The sequence below is a fragment of the Phyllostomus discolor genome, chromosome 7 (assembly GCF_004126475.2).
Source record: "Phyllostomus discolor isolate MPI-MPIP mPhyDis1 chromosome 7, mPhyDis1.pri.v3, whole genome shotgun sequence".
Lineage (NCBI taxonomy): Eukaryota > Metazoa > Chordata > Mammalia > Chiroptera > Phyllostomidae > Phyllostomus > Phyllostomus discolor.
The window spans coordinates 129,321,241-129,337,567 of NC_040909.2; the positions used below are offsets into that span (position 1 = coordinate 129,321,241).

The 16,327-nt window shown below is 44.4% G+C and overlaps 1 protein-coding gene across 1 annotated transcript; it reads left to right on the forward strand.

Annotated features, from left to right (window-relative positions):
* The first annotated feature begins 7,303 nt into the window (after positions 1 to 7,303).
* Positions 7,304 to 14,775, forward strand: ZNF572 (zinc finger protein 572). The gene is made up of 3 exons (XM_028533850.2): positions 7,304 to 7,432; positions 11,481 to 11,594; positions 12,376 to 14,775. Exons 2-3 carry the CDS (start codon positions 11,516 to 11,518, stop codon positions 13,305 to 13,307), a joined length of 1,011 nt encoding a protein of 336 aa, XP_028389651.1. The 5' UTR covers positions 7,304 to 7,432; positions 11,481 to 11,515; the 3' UTR covers positions 13,308 to 14,775.
* Positions 14,776 to 16,327: the final 1,552 nt, after the last annotated feature.

Consider the following 16,327-nt stretch of genomic DNA (forward strand, 5'->3'; position numbering starts at 1 on the left):
TAGCACCAGAAGCAAATCATGCTGGATGTTTCCTTACCCTCCCACCTACCTTCAGAGAAAGATGTTGCAATTGCCTTTGGTATCTGTTTCAATTCAGGCATTCCTCTGCCTTGGGTACCTGTGGTTCTTGGGCTTCTAATACCTTTGGTGCTGGGTCAGCCTATACTCTCTCCCTAAGCCGAGCCTCCACTCGGTTTCACCACCCTGGAGCTGTTGAGCAAGCGAAATGTACGTGCAGCAGAGATTGTTTCTGCAGCAATTCTCTGTGTAGGCTCCTAGGCCAAACAATGCAGGAGGCAGTGGGAGGGAGGGGGATGGAGAGAAGAAAAGGAGCCAGAGCTCTCTGAAAGCACCAGAAAGCGCACCACCAAAAAGGGATGGGAACAATCCTCACAGCTCTGGAGCATGGGTATCACTGTGCCCAATTACTGACGCTTAGGAAAGTTCAATTTCTTGGTAAAGGGGCACAAATCTTGCATGTATGCCAAAGAATTTGCTGGTTATGATATCTCACTGCCCCTCCCGGAGGGCTTTGCACCACCTGCCACTTAGTGAGTCCGTCATTTTAACCACCTTCTCTTTTAAAATGTAAATGTTCCTGCAAAAGACAAAAAACAAAACAAAACAAAAAACCTAACCTGACTATTGATGATTCCGTGTGAGCTGTTCTGATCCTGTAATGAGATCAGTACTACAGTAGCCTGAGCTGCTGTAGTAAAATATCATCTACTGGGTGGCTTAAACAACAGAAATGTATTTTTGCACAGTTCTGGAAGCTGGAAGCATGAGCTCAGGAGGCCGGCATGTTTGGCTTTCTGGCTTGCAGGCAGCTGGCTGCCTTCTGACCGTGTCATCACAGGTTGGAGAGCGAGCCAGATTTGGGGGATTTGACACCAAAAGCAAAATGAACGAGTGAAATCGGATCAAACCGAAGAGTCTCTGAACAGCAAAGTGGACAGGCGAGCGATGGAAAGGGAGAAAATAGTTGCAAACCACATGTCTAATAAAGGGTGAAGAGATCCGAGCAGAGATTTTCCCGAAGAAGACAAGCAAATGGCCAAGTACAGAAAAAGGAGATGGACATCATTGATCATCAGGGAAGGGCAAATCAAAACCACAATGAGGCATTCCCTCATGACTTGTTATGATGTCTGCAATCAAAAGGCAAGAGACAGCAAATGCTGGTAAGACAACACACGGTGCTGGTGGGCGTGTAACCTGGCACAGCCACTGTGAAAAGTAGTGTGGAGGTTTCTTAATTAATTAGAAATAGAACTACCACATGGTCTAGCAAGTCCACTTCTGGGTGAATGCCTGTAAGAGATGAAATCACTGTCTTAAAGAGAGAGCTGTACTTGCAAGTTCTTTGCAGTGTTATGCACGATAGCCAAGGGCTGGAAACAACCTGGGTATCCGTTATGGATGGGGTTGTGGGTAAAAGTATTCAAGTTATATTTGAAGGAGTTATCTTAGATCCATGCCCTTCAAAAAGTTTGTGGACAATGCTATCCAGAAGCTCTTCCTTGTTTCTGTTCATGTTCGTTGTGGCAGACACTTTGTTACCAGCTGTCTTCCCCCTTTCGCTGACCTGGTTTGGGCAGCAATATGTTCAGTTCCAGAGGATGAATCATGTTGGCCTGAGCCAATCACAACAATCCCTTTCCTCCTTGGTAATAATTTCAAAAGTCAGAATGCATGTGGTCAATTTCTGGCCAATGGGACAGAAGGGAAAATTGGGGGGGGGGGGGTGTTAAAAATATGTATTTCCTTAGTAAAAGAGAGGCACATAAAAATAAGCCTTTTTTGTCTCCTTACCTTTTGTCTTGCTTGGGACACTATGGTGTTACAAGGTGATGGGAGGAGTTGGTGCAGCCGCCTTGTAGCCATGAAGTAAGAAGCCTGAAGGGGAGATGTCATCAAAATACTGAGGATGTTGGAGAGGACAGAAGGGAATAGCTTGGGTCATTGAAAAAAAAAACAAAAAGCCCTTGGACTGCTTAATCCATCCCAGGACTGCCTGCTGGAGACATTTCTTAAGTGAGTAATAACATCCTTGTGGCCTAAACCACTGTAAGTCAGGTAGTCTGTAACTTGAAGCTGCAAACACTCTGAGAGGATCCACACGAAGGCAGCGCCAACTGTCCTGTCATCGACACTGATGCCTGAAAGCAGCCATGGCTGGGGAAAGGATGGCATCCACTCTGCTAGGGCCTTGTATCAGGCCCTAGGGGCTAGGCCCTAGCCCCTTGTAAGCTAGGGGCGAGCAGAGTCTACACAAACTCCTGTTCAGGTTGACCATGTAGGAGTCAACAGCAGGTGACACTAAGTATTTGTTGAAGAAATGAGCGAAAGAACAAGTAAAACAAGGAAAATGGAAGAAAACATAAAGGGACTTGAATTTTCCATGCTTCACAATAGGATATGACATCCATGCCTCTTCTTTCTTTTTTAAAGATTTTATTTATTTATTTTTAGAGAGGGAAGGGAGGGAGAAAGAGAGAGAGAGAGAGAGAAACATCAATGTGTAGTTGCTGGGGGTCATGGCCTGCAACCCAGGCATGTGCCCTGACTGGGAATCGAACCTGCGACACTTTGGTTCGCAGCCCACACTCAATCTACTGGGCTACGCCAGCCAGGGCTCAATGCCTCTTCTGATCCCCACATTTCTTCAGCCTTATAAAGCAAGAACTGCCATTTTGTAGAAATAGTAGAAGCCACCGTCTGTCCTTCATTCCACTGCCTGAAACTTTACCCATCATTCATTTATGGGGTCAGAAACAGCAACTTATTCTAATAGGTGAGATGGGACAAAAAAGACTGAATGTGTGTGTGTGGTTCATCCTTCTCTGGGCTCTCTAAAATCTTCCTGTACGTGGAACATTTATTAGCTGTTCTCTGCTCCTTGTGCATGTGGTCTGTAACATCTCTGCGGCAGGACTTCTCTGTCCTACACTGAAAGATTAAGCCAGTCTAACGCATGGCGAGGTGTAGAAGACCTTGGACCTAAGGCCAACTCTCCAATCCGGCTTTACCTGTCACAAAGTTCTTGATTTTGATCCTTATTGAATGGATACCCCTGTCTATCTCTCAATTGGTTCAGAACCTATGGGGACATAGAACACAATCTGATAAACAGAATATAATTTGGGGAGAATATAAGTCCTCCTGGGAGAGTGAAAGGAGGCTAAATGAGGGAGATGACACGTGAGCTGAAATGAGGAGCACACACGTTCTGCACAGCCGGAGGTAACAGAGGGGTGAGGGCAGGTGTGCCGGGAGCAGTGAGCGACATTGTGGGGGAGAGCGAGTCACAAAGGCATGCAAAACAGGCTGTGCTCGGAAACCACAAGCAGTTGGGCATCCATTGGGAGGAACAGGGTTGCTAGAAGGAGGCTCCACAGAAAGCTCCTGAAATTTAGATCTTATCTAGTGGAGAAGAAGAAAAAAAGAAATCCTTTTCCTTCTACCTTCTAAATTCTCAACTTGGGTGTCTGTAACAAAAAACAGATTAACAAAAGAAAAACAAACAGAAGTTTATTAACAGGTATATCTCATATTCAGGGTGGGGGAAAGGTTTGCAGTACGTGAAACACAGAATTTATTCTTGTGTTATTACTGATTAATGATCGTATTATTTTTCCATGCACACAACTGCAAACCTACCTTTTCCCCAGCCTATATACATGGGAGAAACGCAGGGCAAGAGTAACTCAAAGAGATGATTTAGACCTTTGGCTTATATAACACCTTTAACAACGAATAATACATCTATAGAGAAATGGCAAGACAGAGTAAAGCAGTTTTAGGCTTCCGAGGGAGGCCAACTGTGGGAAGGTAAGCACAGAGGGGAAAGCTAGTGGATTAACATTGTTTGCAGATTCCTCTGGTGCTGATAAGAGTTGAGTCGTCTTCAGCGAAGGAGACTTTATGTCCTGCCTTTCGTCAGAAAAAGAAGAGGGGAGAGAGAGCTTTTCCTGCATTTGTTGCTTCTTAATTGCCCTCAGCTCAAAATCATTTTTAGGTCCAAGAAATATCTCTGGGGGAGATAATCTGGTTTCCTTCAACAGTAAGTCCCTGTGTGTGGCTGAGTGGTTTCCATGGCCCTCTTCCTTCCAGTAAGCTCTGAGGGGTCCAAAGACCCCTTACCATATTGTGCTGTCTCTGTGCCCTTCAGTGTCGGCTGACATAACACTTTCAAAAATCTCCAGGCTTTTGGCATGTCAATACATCATTCACTCTGTCGGACAAAAGCCACAATCACAAACCTTCATGAGATAAGCCCTTTGCTACCGTGGCCTCTTTGTGTTTCCTGTGGGACAAGACCCTTAAGACTCTTGGGTATCCAATTGTTCCGCAGAGAAGTTTTTCAAGACATACCGGTAGGACCTGTAAAAGGCCATGTGTGTTGAGCAATGCCTGATATTGAATCTTTTCCCAGAAGCCATTTCTTCATTTTAACATTGTTTCCCATCTGGAGAGGCTTAGATGAGAAAAAACAATTTCTTTTTCAAATGCAGCGTGTTCTAACTCCTATGTATTCAGGGGGGTAGTTCTTCAGTTCATCTCCCGTTTCTTGCATTTTGTCAAAGGCAGTGAGAAGAAACCACGTGGCCCTCCTAATATTCTACCTTGATCTCCTTAGCTAGAACGGGGGTCAGAAAAATACTGCCGATGGACAGGTTTCTCTTTTTTTTAATAAACATTTTTATTGGAACATACCCTTACCTATATGCTAATTTTAGGCCATCATGGCAGAGGTGAGGAGTTACAGCTCAGAAGCATACAACAGTTACTATTTGGCCCTTTGCAGAACACGTTTGACAACTCCTGACCAAGATCACTTAGGCCATGTTAGCTCAGATAACAGTGTTGCCAAATTGCTGCCACCACATAAAAAGGACCCCTTACCTCCAACTTCCATTTTTTTCCCTTTTCCTTTAATCCCTCCCTGTCACCATTTTTAGGCTTTCACTAACACTCTCCGTAGGGACCTTCCTTTTTCTGCCTGCCACCTGTTCCCACGGGCAAAGCTGCACATTTTCAGTTTTTGTTAGGGTAGCACCCCACTTCAGTGTACTAAATATATCCTGGCTGTCTGTGACTGCACAGCAAACTCATTCCAAAAGCTGGTAGCTTAGAACCAAAAAGAATCATTTTATTATTTCCTCTCAGCGTTCTGAGAGTAGGCTGGGCTCTGCTAAGTGGTTCCCTCTTGGGACCTCGTGTGTTCGCAGTACGACGTCAGTTGGAGCTATTTCACCTGAAGCCAGAATAATGTCACATGGCTTCTCCCAGTGGTCTTGGCTGCCTTGCAGCATGGTGTTTGGGTTCCTGCAGGAGACATCTCAGCAAGAGAATAGGAAAGAAGCGCATATTATCTTCATGACCGACCCTCAGAAATCACATGTCATCCCCTGTTCCATACTCTCTTGTTTGAGGCCGTTACAAAGGGTCGCTCAGGTTCAGAGGAGACGTAAAAGCCATTGCAGGATGGAAGGAGCATCAACAGCACATTGGAAGCATAACATGTAGCATGAGGGACACTGTGGCGACCATCTTGGGAGACACTGTGCCACCTAACCTGCCACTCAGCTATGAGAAAGGTCACATTTCTCTACTTTTCCAAGTCAAAACAAGCGTGTCTTGGTTTGCTTTGATGTACCCCACCGATAAGAGTTGGAGGAAGGTTCAAATCTACTCGTATTTTTGCCCTCCCTTAGAGTTAAACTGGAACTCTGAGTCTTGACACACACCCGAAATTTCTGGTAAAGGTCAGGGAAAGGGAGGTGACAAAAATGACTTCTGGGCTTCTGTATAACCAGATGGATAGTTGAGAGAGAGAATATTGGAAGACAAACAGGTTTGTTTTCTTTTGTGTTTGTAAGTGTACGTGAGACGAGAAAGCAAAAAGATTTTGACTTTTGACATTTTGGTTCTGAGGCATTACTGAGACCTCTGATACGAGACGTCACGCGGAACAGTGGTATAAGTGGAAAGCTCAAAAATGCAGCCTAGGCTGGAGATCTGCATCTGTAAGTTGTCTGTGTAGGTGGTATTAAAAATGTAGGAGGGGCCCTGGCTGTGGTGGCTCAGTGGATAGAGTGCCGCCAGCCTGCAAACAGAAAGGTTGCCAGTTTGATCCCCAGTCAGGGCACATGCCTGGGTTGTGGGCCAAGTCCCCAGTAGGGGGCACACACCGATCTTTCTCTCCCTGTCTTTCTCCCTCCCTTCCCCTCTACCTGAAAATAAATAAATAATTTAAAGAATTTTTTTTTTTTTAATGTGGGAGTGAAGGAGATTGCCAAATAGGAAACATTTGCAGGTAAGAGGGGAGAAGGCCTAGGTGGCCTTGAGGAGCCTCAACAATTAGTGAAGACCAGGCTTGCAGTAGCCTGCCTAGATGTGGAGAAAAAGGAGGACAGCGCACCATCACCTCAAACCAGTGTTTTTAGAGGTTGTTCTCAGCAGCGTCAAAACGGAAAAGAACAGAGAACTGAAAATTACCAATCACGCCAACAAACATGGAGGCCACTGTTGATCTTAGTGATTTATTGTTTTTGCTGCAAGGGAAATGAGTTAAAAAGTGAGTGGGAAGTGTTAAAGACGAAACATTGTAAGAAACAAATTAAAGCTGAGGGGCTAATTTGGGATGGAGCCGGGAGAACTGAGAGGTTAGTGGACGGCATAAGGATGCCAAGAAGGTGGGAAACAGCTGAGTACCAACGAAGGGCTTGTTTTCCATGCGAAGGCCCAGTCCTCTGTTTTTAACAGGAGGGAGGAACGAGAGTGCCAGGGGTGCGGACTGGAGTAGATTTGCATGTTTGCTATGGAGAGACTGTCTTCTATTTTCTCTGAACAAAAGCAGAGTTTAACTATCTCTGAATGTTAGTAATAACGGTGCCTTGCAAACTCCTTGTTTTATATGTGCATGGATGCCTTCGCTCTCCAACTGTTTCACAGATAGCTAAATGTACCTATCGTATGCCCATGTCCACATTGGGGAGAACAGAAACAATAGGTGCTTAATAAAGGCTCTACTGCTTTTGAGTCTAATGATGATGATAAATCTGATGGTACCCTGGTGTCGAGAAAAGGGTAAGCTCTAATCAGGCGCCTATGACAAGGCGCCTGAGGAGCGTGAGGAACGAGAATCACAGGACTGGAATGACAGCCCAAGGAAAGGAAATCCGCTAGCTCCCTCCCTTTGGCCCGGGGCCCTAAGGGTTAAGATCAACGAGCGCTGGCTGTCCCGCTTTCCTAGACAAGCTCTAGGAAGCTGGCTGCGGAAGCTAGGGCAACTTCCGGTTCCTGTCTGGCGGTTTGAGAGTCTAGGACCCTGGGTTGTTTGGGTCTGAAGGAGTGGGGACTCTTCCCACCGGGACATCTTGCCTTCCTAGGGGTGCAGGGCGCCTTGTGTGTAGCCCCCAGAACAGTAAGTTCCTTCTCGGGGGGCGGGGAAGGGAGCCGAGGGCCGCGGGCAGGAAAGGAACCTGCACCGCCCAGGCTGTAGCAGACGCCCCGGAGGGGGATCCCGCTGCTGGGAGGGGCGGGGGCCCTGCCTCGCCCACCGCCCCAGCCACTGCGCCTCCCTTGCCTGCGGAGTCCCTTAATGGGTCGCGTCAGCTGGTGACAGTCTGGTCTCGGGGAACTTCACCTCGCGGGGCACCCCAGCCTGTGGTCCCCGCCAAGGGTTCTTAATTAGCTGAGCTGCACTCAGTGCATTCAGGCCCCATCCTGATCCCCTGGGTGGGCGCTGACAGTGAAAACTGGCCTGCTCTATAGAGTGACACCTTAAGGACAGCCTTTTTTTTTTTAATTTTCCTGTTTGAGAGATTTGTTCCACTTATTCATGTATTCATTGGTTGCTTCCCCCATGTGTCCTGGCAGAAGTGGAGCCTGCAACCTGGCCCATGGGGAGGATGGGAGGATGCTTTAACCCACTGAGCGACGCAGCCAGGGCCCCAGACAGCCTTTCAGTAGGTGCGGACTCATCACCTTGAGTCTGCAGCCCTTTGACGGAAGCAGTGCACCTGAGGATGATGCCTCTACTGCCAAAATTAATGGTTTCGTATCAGGGATGCTGCTGGCGCGGGGATCTGTTACCCCGTCTCCCGCTTCCTTTGTGAGGACTTGGATAGAAATATGTAACTCCATTTGAACAACTTTCTTCCCCTCCCTTAGGTGTCTTCCCCTCCCTCCCCCCACTCAAACACGGGATATTTATAATTGAGACTCGTTTCACCTTTTCTTAGAACAAATCCCTAATTGCTGAGGGTGTTTAAGGAGTGCCAGCTCCATTTGGTGTAAGATCTAGAGATGTAAATCTGTTCTCTAAAAATCCAGTCAGTATAATCTTAAGTAAAGGCCCTCTTTGACGATCATTTGCAGCCCGGAGTTAGGCTCAGCTCTCAGCGTCCTGAAATAGCTGAGGGTGTGAGTCACAGCCCAAAGAGACTTGGGCTGAATTCTGGGCTACCACTCTTGGGGTGTGTGGCCTTAGCAGTTTCAGAATGTCTATTTTATTTTATTTTATTATTTTATTTTATTTTTTAGGAAGGAAATTACTAATTTTATTTTTAAGTATATTTTATTGATTATGCTATTACAGTTGTCCCAGTTTTTTTCCGCTTTGCCCCCATGCACCCAGTACCCCCTTTCCCTCCAGCAATCTCCCCACTTAGTTCATGTCCATGGGCCATTCATATCAGTACTTGGGCTTCTCCATTTCCTATGCTATTCTAAACCTCCCCCTATCTTGTACCTACCAATTATGCTTCTTAATCCCTGTACTTTCTCCCCCATTCCCCCCTTGTGATCTCCATTTCTATGATTCTATTCCTATTCTAGTTGTTTGCTTAGTTTTTTTTTTTTTTTTTTTTAGATTTAGTTGTTGATAGTTGTGAGTTTGTTGTCATTTTACTGTTCATAGTTTAGATCTTTTTCTTATGTAAGCCCCTTTAACATTTCATATAATAAGGGCTTGGTGATAATGAACCTCTTTAACTTATCTGGGGAGCATTTTATCTGCCCTTCCATTCTAAGTGATAGATTTGCTGAATAGAGTAATCTTGATTGTATGTCCTTGCTTTTTATCACTTTGAATACTTCTTGCCAGTCCCTTCTTGCCTGTAAAGTTTCTTTTGAGAAGTCAGCTGATAATCTTATGGAAACTCCTTTGTAGGTAACTCTTTTCTCTTGCTGCCTTTAAGATTCTCTCTTTATCTTTAACCTTTGGCATCATTTTAATTATGATGTGTCTTAGAATGGACTTCTTCATATCCATCTTTTTTGGGACTTTCTGTGCTTCCTGCACTTGTATGTCTATTTCCTTCACCTAATCAGGGAAGTTTTCTTTTATTATTTTTTCTAATAAGTTTTCAATTTCTTGCTTTTGCTCTTCTCCCTCTGGCACCCCTATGATTTGGATGTTGGCACATTTGGAGATGTCCCAGTCTTCTTACTCTCTCATTTTTTTTGAATTTTTGTTTCTTCATTCTATACTGGATGACTGTTTATTTCTTCCTTATGTTCTGAATCATTGATTTGAACCCCGACTTCCTTTCCTTCACTGTTGGTTCCCTGTGGATTTTTCTTTATTTCACTTAGTGTAGCCTTCATTTCTTCCCTTATGTGTTTGCCGTACTTAGTGAGTTCTCTGAGCATCCTTATCCCCAGTGTTTTGAACTCTGTTGGCTAGCTCTGTTTCACTTAATTCTTTTTCTGGAGTTTTGATCTGTTTTTCCATTTGGGCCATATTTTTTTGTCTCTTCAATTTCACAGCCTCCCTGTGTTTGTTTCTGTGTATTAGGTAGAGCTACTTTGACTCAGTCTTGGCACTCCTGTTACATTGTAAGGGGCAGAGCATTAGGTATTCACAAGGGTGTGGCAACCTACTTCATCTGCTTTGTGGTGCTCTATGTGGGGGAAGGTTCAGAGAGGGAACAGTGCTGCTTGCTCTGGCCCTGTTTCCAGTCACTTCCCCCACTTCCTGACTGACTGGCACCCTTCTAGCTGCTGCACTGGTGCTGAATCCCAGAGTGGATGGATCTGTATATGTTCTAGGGCTGTGCGGGTCCTTTAAACAGACTCTCCTGAGAGACTGGCAGTTTCTTCCACCACTCCAACCCTCACTGGCTTTTACAGCCAGAATTTATGATGCTTCATTTCCTGGTGCTGGAACTCTGGGCTCTAGCAGTCTGACCTGGGGCTGGGATGGTTCACTCCCCAGGTGTCCCTCCCAGTTTTTATCTACCACACGTGGATGTGGGACCATCCATTCCTCTGGCCACCGCTGCCACTGCCTCCCTGCCATCACCACCTTGTTGCCTCCACACCACATCCTGTCTGCCTGAGCTCCCCGTGTCCACCCCTCCTACCAGTCTGGATGTTTCTTCTTTAAATCCTTGCTTGTCAGACTTCCATACGGTTTGATTTTCTTGCAGTTCTGGTTGTATTTTGGTTTGAGATTTGTTGTGATCCTTCTTACGGTTGTGCGAGGAGGCATAGCATGTCTACCTATGCCTCCATCTTGGTCGGAAGTTCAAAATGTCTTTTTTAACTCATCTATAAAATGCTGGTAATTGTTTAGACACCTAAGAGGGCTGTTGTGAGAATTAAATGAGAAATATTACGTGTAAATTATTCAGTTCACTTCCTGGCACAAAATAAATATTGATAGGGTCAAAATTATAGTATATCATTTTTTAATTTGTTTTTCATATGCATGCCTCTGTATATCCTTTTAGACTTTCATTTTTTCCCAAATTATATATTCTTTATAACTTGGCTTGGATGCCAAGTTCACATATAACTGCCTTCCAGTGATAGATCACATTTTCTAGTCCCTTCAGATAGGCCAGGGGTTGCATTTTGCTGAAAAAGATGACATTTACACTGAAATGGATATTGAGATTATAATAGACTTAGAGAAAAGGAACAAGTCCCTTGTCAGATTTCTTTTATATTTAGGGGTTATTGTTTATAATGATTCTAGCCCTGCTTTGTACTAATTTCTTGTTACTGGTTATAGAAATCCTAAGTTATTCTTTCTAAACTATGCAGTTTTTTTTTTCTTTTGCTGCTTTGTATACCTGCATATTGATTTCTTGAAGTCATATTATCAGTCTTCCCCCACAACCCCTCAAAACCCCTTTTCTTTTCAATTAAAGTGTTTTAAGATCTGAGTGGACAGTTAGTATTGTATTCATTCTGTTTTCTGAAGCTGGATCCTCAGACCTTAATGTGAAAATTTAATTTTTAAAATTATTTTCTTGGAAAAAGTAAATCGAGTTAACCCTTAATTTTAAACATGTGCATCTGAGAAAAGATTTTTTCTAAAAGGGCTTCTAAGGACCATTTTATTTCCAGTATTATTAACAAAACATTCTGTACTTAAATTGTTATGGTGCAATGGTTGGGAAGGGAAGAGGAAGACTAAATTGTAGCAAATACCTCCAAACATGACCTGTTTCCGTCTACAGGATTTCCGCTCCCTAACCTGGCTGTGATCGTTGTGATGGAGCAAGAGCAGAAACCGCTGGTCTCAGACTTGAATGGCTTCACAGAGAGGGGGAGTTTGAAAAACTCTTTCACAGGTGAGAGATCAAGAAGATGATCTGATTACTTTGGAAATCCATTATAAGATGTGCTATAAAGTGTGTAGAAAGAACAAGGCATTAGAATGAGACCAGCTTTTAATTTCTTGTTCTGTAGCTCATAAATTGTGTTAAGTCTTACAGTCTTAGTTTTCTCTTTAAGAAAACGAAATAAGTGATAACATCTGTCTCGCATATATTTTTAGGACTAATGAGACACTATGTGTTCTTAGTAAATATAGGCATACTTCAGAGATATTGTAGGTTCAGTACTGGATCACAATAAAACAAGTATTTCAATAAAGTGGGTCATAATCATTTCACTGGTACAGGTGCTTGCTGTCAATTTGTAAAAAATGCACCATCTGTGAAGCTAAGTTCAATAAAGTGAGGTATGCCTATAGTGGCTATTGTTGTTGTTTCTGTATCTGCTCAGGCATTGTCTAGTTTTCACCTCAGGTGGTATGCTATTCAGTTCTCCCCTGCTCCAGTCTCCTCCCCCACTTTTTTAAGTCTTCTAGAAAGAAGCTAGTGAATTTATTTTAAATAAATATCTCCCTTGGCGGTTGCTGACAACTGTTCAAATACTTTATAGTGTTGTTACTAACTACAAAAAATTCACTTGCTTCTGATGTTAAAGAAGTAAAACTAGCTTTAAAAACGTTTTAATATAAAATAATTTACAAGGTTTTACTTGGTTATTTCCTCCCTTCCACTGCAATTCAGAATTCCCCTGGCAGAGATTAGGGACTATGTTTAGAATATTTGTTTATTTTTGCAGGAGATGAAAGTAAGAATAATTTAGAAACTGTTCAACACAACAACCTTAAGGCAGATAAAGAGAGAGCCTCAGAATGCTCTAAAACAGATGGCCCACAAAACTTTAAGCAGGAGGATACGAAAGAAATACCATTGACACTGTCCCAAGGAGATAAGACTTGGTGTGATAGTTTCTATGAGAGTGACTGCAAGTCAGAGAATCGGGAAAATTCTACAGGAAAAGAGGAAGAAAAACCCAGTGACCCAGGAGAACATGCCAATGCGTCTGACCAGCAGAATTCCTCCTTCAAAGACAAACGTCATAAATGCTTTGAATGTTGGAAAAGCTTCAATAATAGTTCTCATTTGCGTGCTCACCAGAGGACCCACTCAGGAGAAAAACCTTATAAATGCTTTGAGTGTGGGAAATGCTTCAGTAACAGCTCTCACCTGATCCAGCATCTGAGAACACACACAGGAGAGAAGCCCTACCAGTGCGGGGAATGTGGGAAAAACTTCAGTAACACCTCCCATCTTGTTATCCACGAGAGGACTCACACGGGAGAGAAGCCCTATAAGTGCCCCGAATGCGAGAAGAGTTTCAGCAGCAGCTCTCACCTTATTCAGCACTACAGGATACACACTGGGGAAAAACCGTATGAGTGTCCCGTCTGTGGGAAATGCTTCAGCCACAGCTACGTCCTAATAGAACATCAGAGGACTCACACTGGGGAAAAACCTTACAAGTGCTCAGATTGTGGGAAGGGTTTCAGTCAGAGTTCCAGCGTGATTCGCCACCAGCGGACACACACAGGCGAGAAACCCTACAGATGTAGTGAATGCGGCAAAAGCTTTGGTTGTAATTCTACCCTAATAAAGCATCAGAGAGTACACACGGAAGTCTGTTCAGAAAGTATCCAGCCATGTAATACAACAAATAGAGACATTTATTGAAGACATAAGAAACTTTGTACATAGGACAGTGATGCCTCAGTTCCCTGCAAAGTAGGTATCTTGGGACCTCACACAGTTCTCCCAACCACCATCAGCTGCCCCATCATATTTTCCTGAATATCGACATTCTGAAATTTCTTTCCTTTCTGAGGTGGTTTTAGTTTTGGGAAAAGCCAGAAGTTGCAGGGCACTAAATCTGGGTTGTAGGGGGGCTGAGTCACCTGGGTGATTTGATGTGTTGCCAAAAACTGCACAAGGTGTGGTACATGAGCAGGTGTGTTGTGATGAAGCTGCCAATCACCCGTTGCCCATAGCTATGGCCTTCTGAATCATCTGATTAGTTTCCGCACAGGAATGTTCAAGCTGAATGCAAAATTCAATGCAGATTCATTGCTTTACTTGCTCAGTCTATTGAATGTGACAGCCACATAGTACATATGCTCACTCAACAGTGTCTACCGAGCCTGCTGACTAGTACAGTGAAGTCATCATTGTTCACACATGCACATTCCAGTCCACTCTCCTTGGCTGTCAGGTTACATCGATGTTGCACAAACTATTGTCATATTAACACTGGCTGGACATCTTCTGGACAGACCTCGTTTAATGTGGAAAGAGTTTTGGCCATTGCATTAGACATCAGAGGACACGTACAGGAGAGAAATCGTGCACTGGTTCTGAGTGCTGGAGAGCCTGTGGTCAGAGCTCCACCCTGGCGATTCACCAGGGGACTCACACAGTGGAGAAACCTTGTGAATGTCCTGATTGTGGTGAGTGCTTCAGTCAGGGCTTGAACCTCATCAGGCGCGGAAGGACCCACATAGCAGCAAAACCTTACCAACGGACCGACTGAGAAACGCCCAGCACAAGTGCCTGCCTGTCAGTCTCAGAAAATCCACAGAAGTTGAAGATTTTCCTCATGAGTGGACTTTGAAAAACTGTTTGGGGTAACTTGCCCTCATCTGTTCATTTGCAGTCCCAAATTCATCTTCCTCTTAAGTCCCAGAACCCGTTTTTTCATTTTTCTTTTCTTTTGTTTTTCTTTTGGGACCATTACAATTAAGGTATTCTCTGATCACTATGCTACAGAGTATTTTTGGCTTGTTTGCCAAAGCATCTAGAAAAAGCCAACTTCTCAGTTTAAGGCTGGGAAGACCCGGATCACCAGATCAGGGAATCTGCTGTGAGAGATCCTGTCGAGATGGACGAGAAGAAGAAATTTGTTTTGATCTAAGGAGAGATAGGAAGAGCTTCCAAGGAAAACCTGAAGCATACCCCTAGAGCAGTGACACCTGAGAGCTGGGAGCTGAGATTGCCGTTGAATTGCCTTATTTTCTCTTCCCTGATTGGGTGGCAATAAATCATTACTGGTCTCAGGGATTTACCCAGAGAAAATTCTTTTTTGAACAAATAACCTGATTTCCCGGCTCTTTTGCTGGGTCTTAAGGAAGAAAAGATTCCTTTTTTTTAATGCATGTTTGATCACTGAACGTGAACTTTTGTAGCTTTAGAACTGCACTAATATAGTCGCTAGCCACATGTGACTATGAAAATTTATATAATTAACATTAAAGGAAGTTTAAAATCCAGTTCCTAGTTGTACTAGCCATTTGGACCATCTTTGAAGTTAGCCTCAGAGACCTGGGTGTCTTTTGAGTGGCCAGAGGGGAAATAAAGGCAGGGCCCTCGCCATTGCAGTCTCACAAAGAACTTAATACAGAAGGCTGGAAGCAAAAGGAAGACATGTCTCACCAGTTCACTCAGCAATCCTGAGCCTGGTCCAATAAGCTTGACAGGGTTACCGAACATCACAAGCAAAAACAGCACAGGAGGAGGGGAGTCCTTGAGGCTGTGCTGGGAAAGGGGGCCTCTGTAACAATTTCACTAAGACAAAGAGGCTTTACTAACTGAGAAGGAGAGCCTTTGTAGCTGTACGTTATTCCCAAGATTTAGAAGGGGGAAAAGGAGGGAGAACCTAAAAGCTGACTAAGGTCAATAACCCCTGAACCTGAATAGTCGGCCTACTTAGATTAGCTAAGTGCCCACTTGGAGCCTCGGCTCAAGTGTATAGAACAAACTCACTAACTCACTAACAAACTTACAACTTTGCTTTCCTCTGTATGTGGGGCATTTAGACTTAGTTCGGTGCCTGCTTGCAGCTTTGTGCTCGCATATATTTCATAAATAAACTTGCTGTTTCATTTCCATTATATGTGTTTGTCTCTCAATTGAATTATCCTTTTACAAGCAAGAACCCAGGTAAGCAGTGGAGGGCGGGCGGGGGACCCCCTGACTTGGGTCTCTCTCTGGAACATACTTCAGTGCTGTGGTCTCAGATCATGACTCCAGTTCCACCCTTTGTCCCCAGCTGCAGCCCACGGGGAGTAACCCTCTCACCAGCGATGTGTTATTGCCAGTTTCACCTTCCTGGTTAAAGGAGATGCAGTGACGCTATAGAGGAGGGGTATTCAGATAGAGTTCTGTGTTCAGAGGCAGGAGCAAGGTTGAGACCTGAGGTGAGTGCTCAGGTTTGCCTGTTCTCCCAAGACTGAAGAAGTACATCCTCCCTCTGGTCCGAGTTCTCAGGCATCCCTGTGTGAGTAGGGGCCTCGTGGAGGTGCCTGGGGTTAATAATACTAAGATGTGCAGGGACCTCATAGGGAACTCCTATCACTGTAAGGGGACATGCAAAATAAGGGTTAGTCACCCAGCACTCTGAGCTCCCCCCTCCCCAGCTGTTTTAGACCGCCAGGGGAGATACCAACACACATGAGAGTACTGGGGATGACCAAAGGTGTAATGGCCTTTGGGAGCCCCTCTCATAAACTTTGACCCACTACTCAAAATCCCCTAGTCTTTTCTGCCTCTAAACCATGGCCAGGGAACAGTAAGTTTGAATCATTACCCTGTCGTAACCCTGCTGCATCTCTCCTCCTATGGGTAGTGCATTTGCCAGGTGAATGTCTTGCTCTCTCTTCCTCTCGAGAAATAGTCATAAACCTTCTTGGGCATAAACCTTT

Bases quoted from the DNA above. Each gene is read 5' to 3' on its own strand.
- ZNF572 (XM_028533850.2), top strand. From the start codon at position 11,516: ATGGAGCAAGAGCAGAAACCGCTGGTCTCAGACTTGAATGGCTTCACA. The intron at 11,595-12,375 runs GTGAGAGATCAA...TTATTTTTGCAG, and splicing joins TTTGAAAAACTCTTTCACAG to GAGATGAAAGTAAGAATAAT.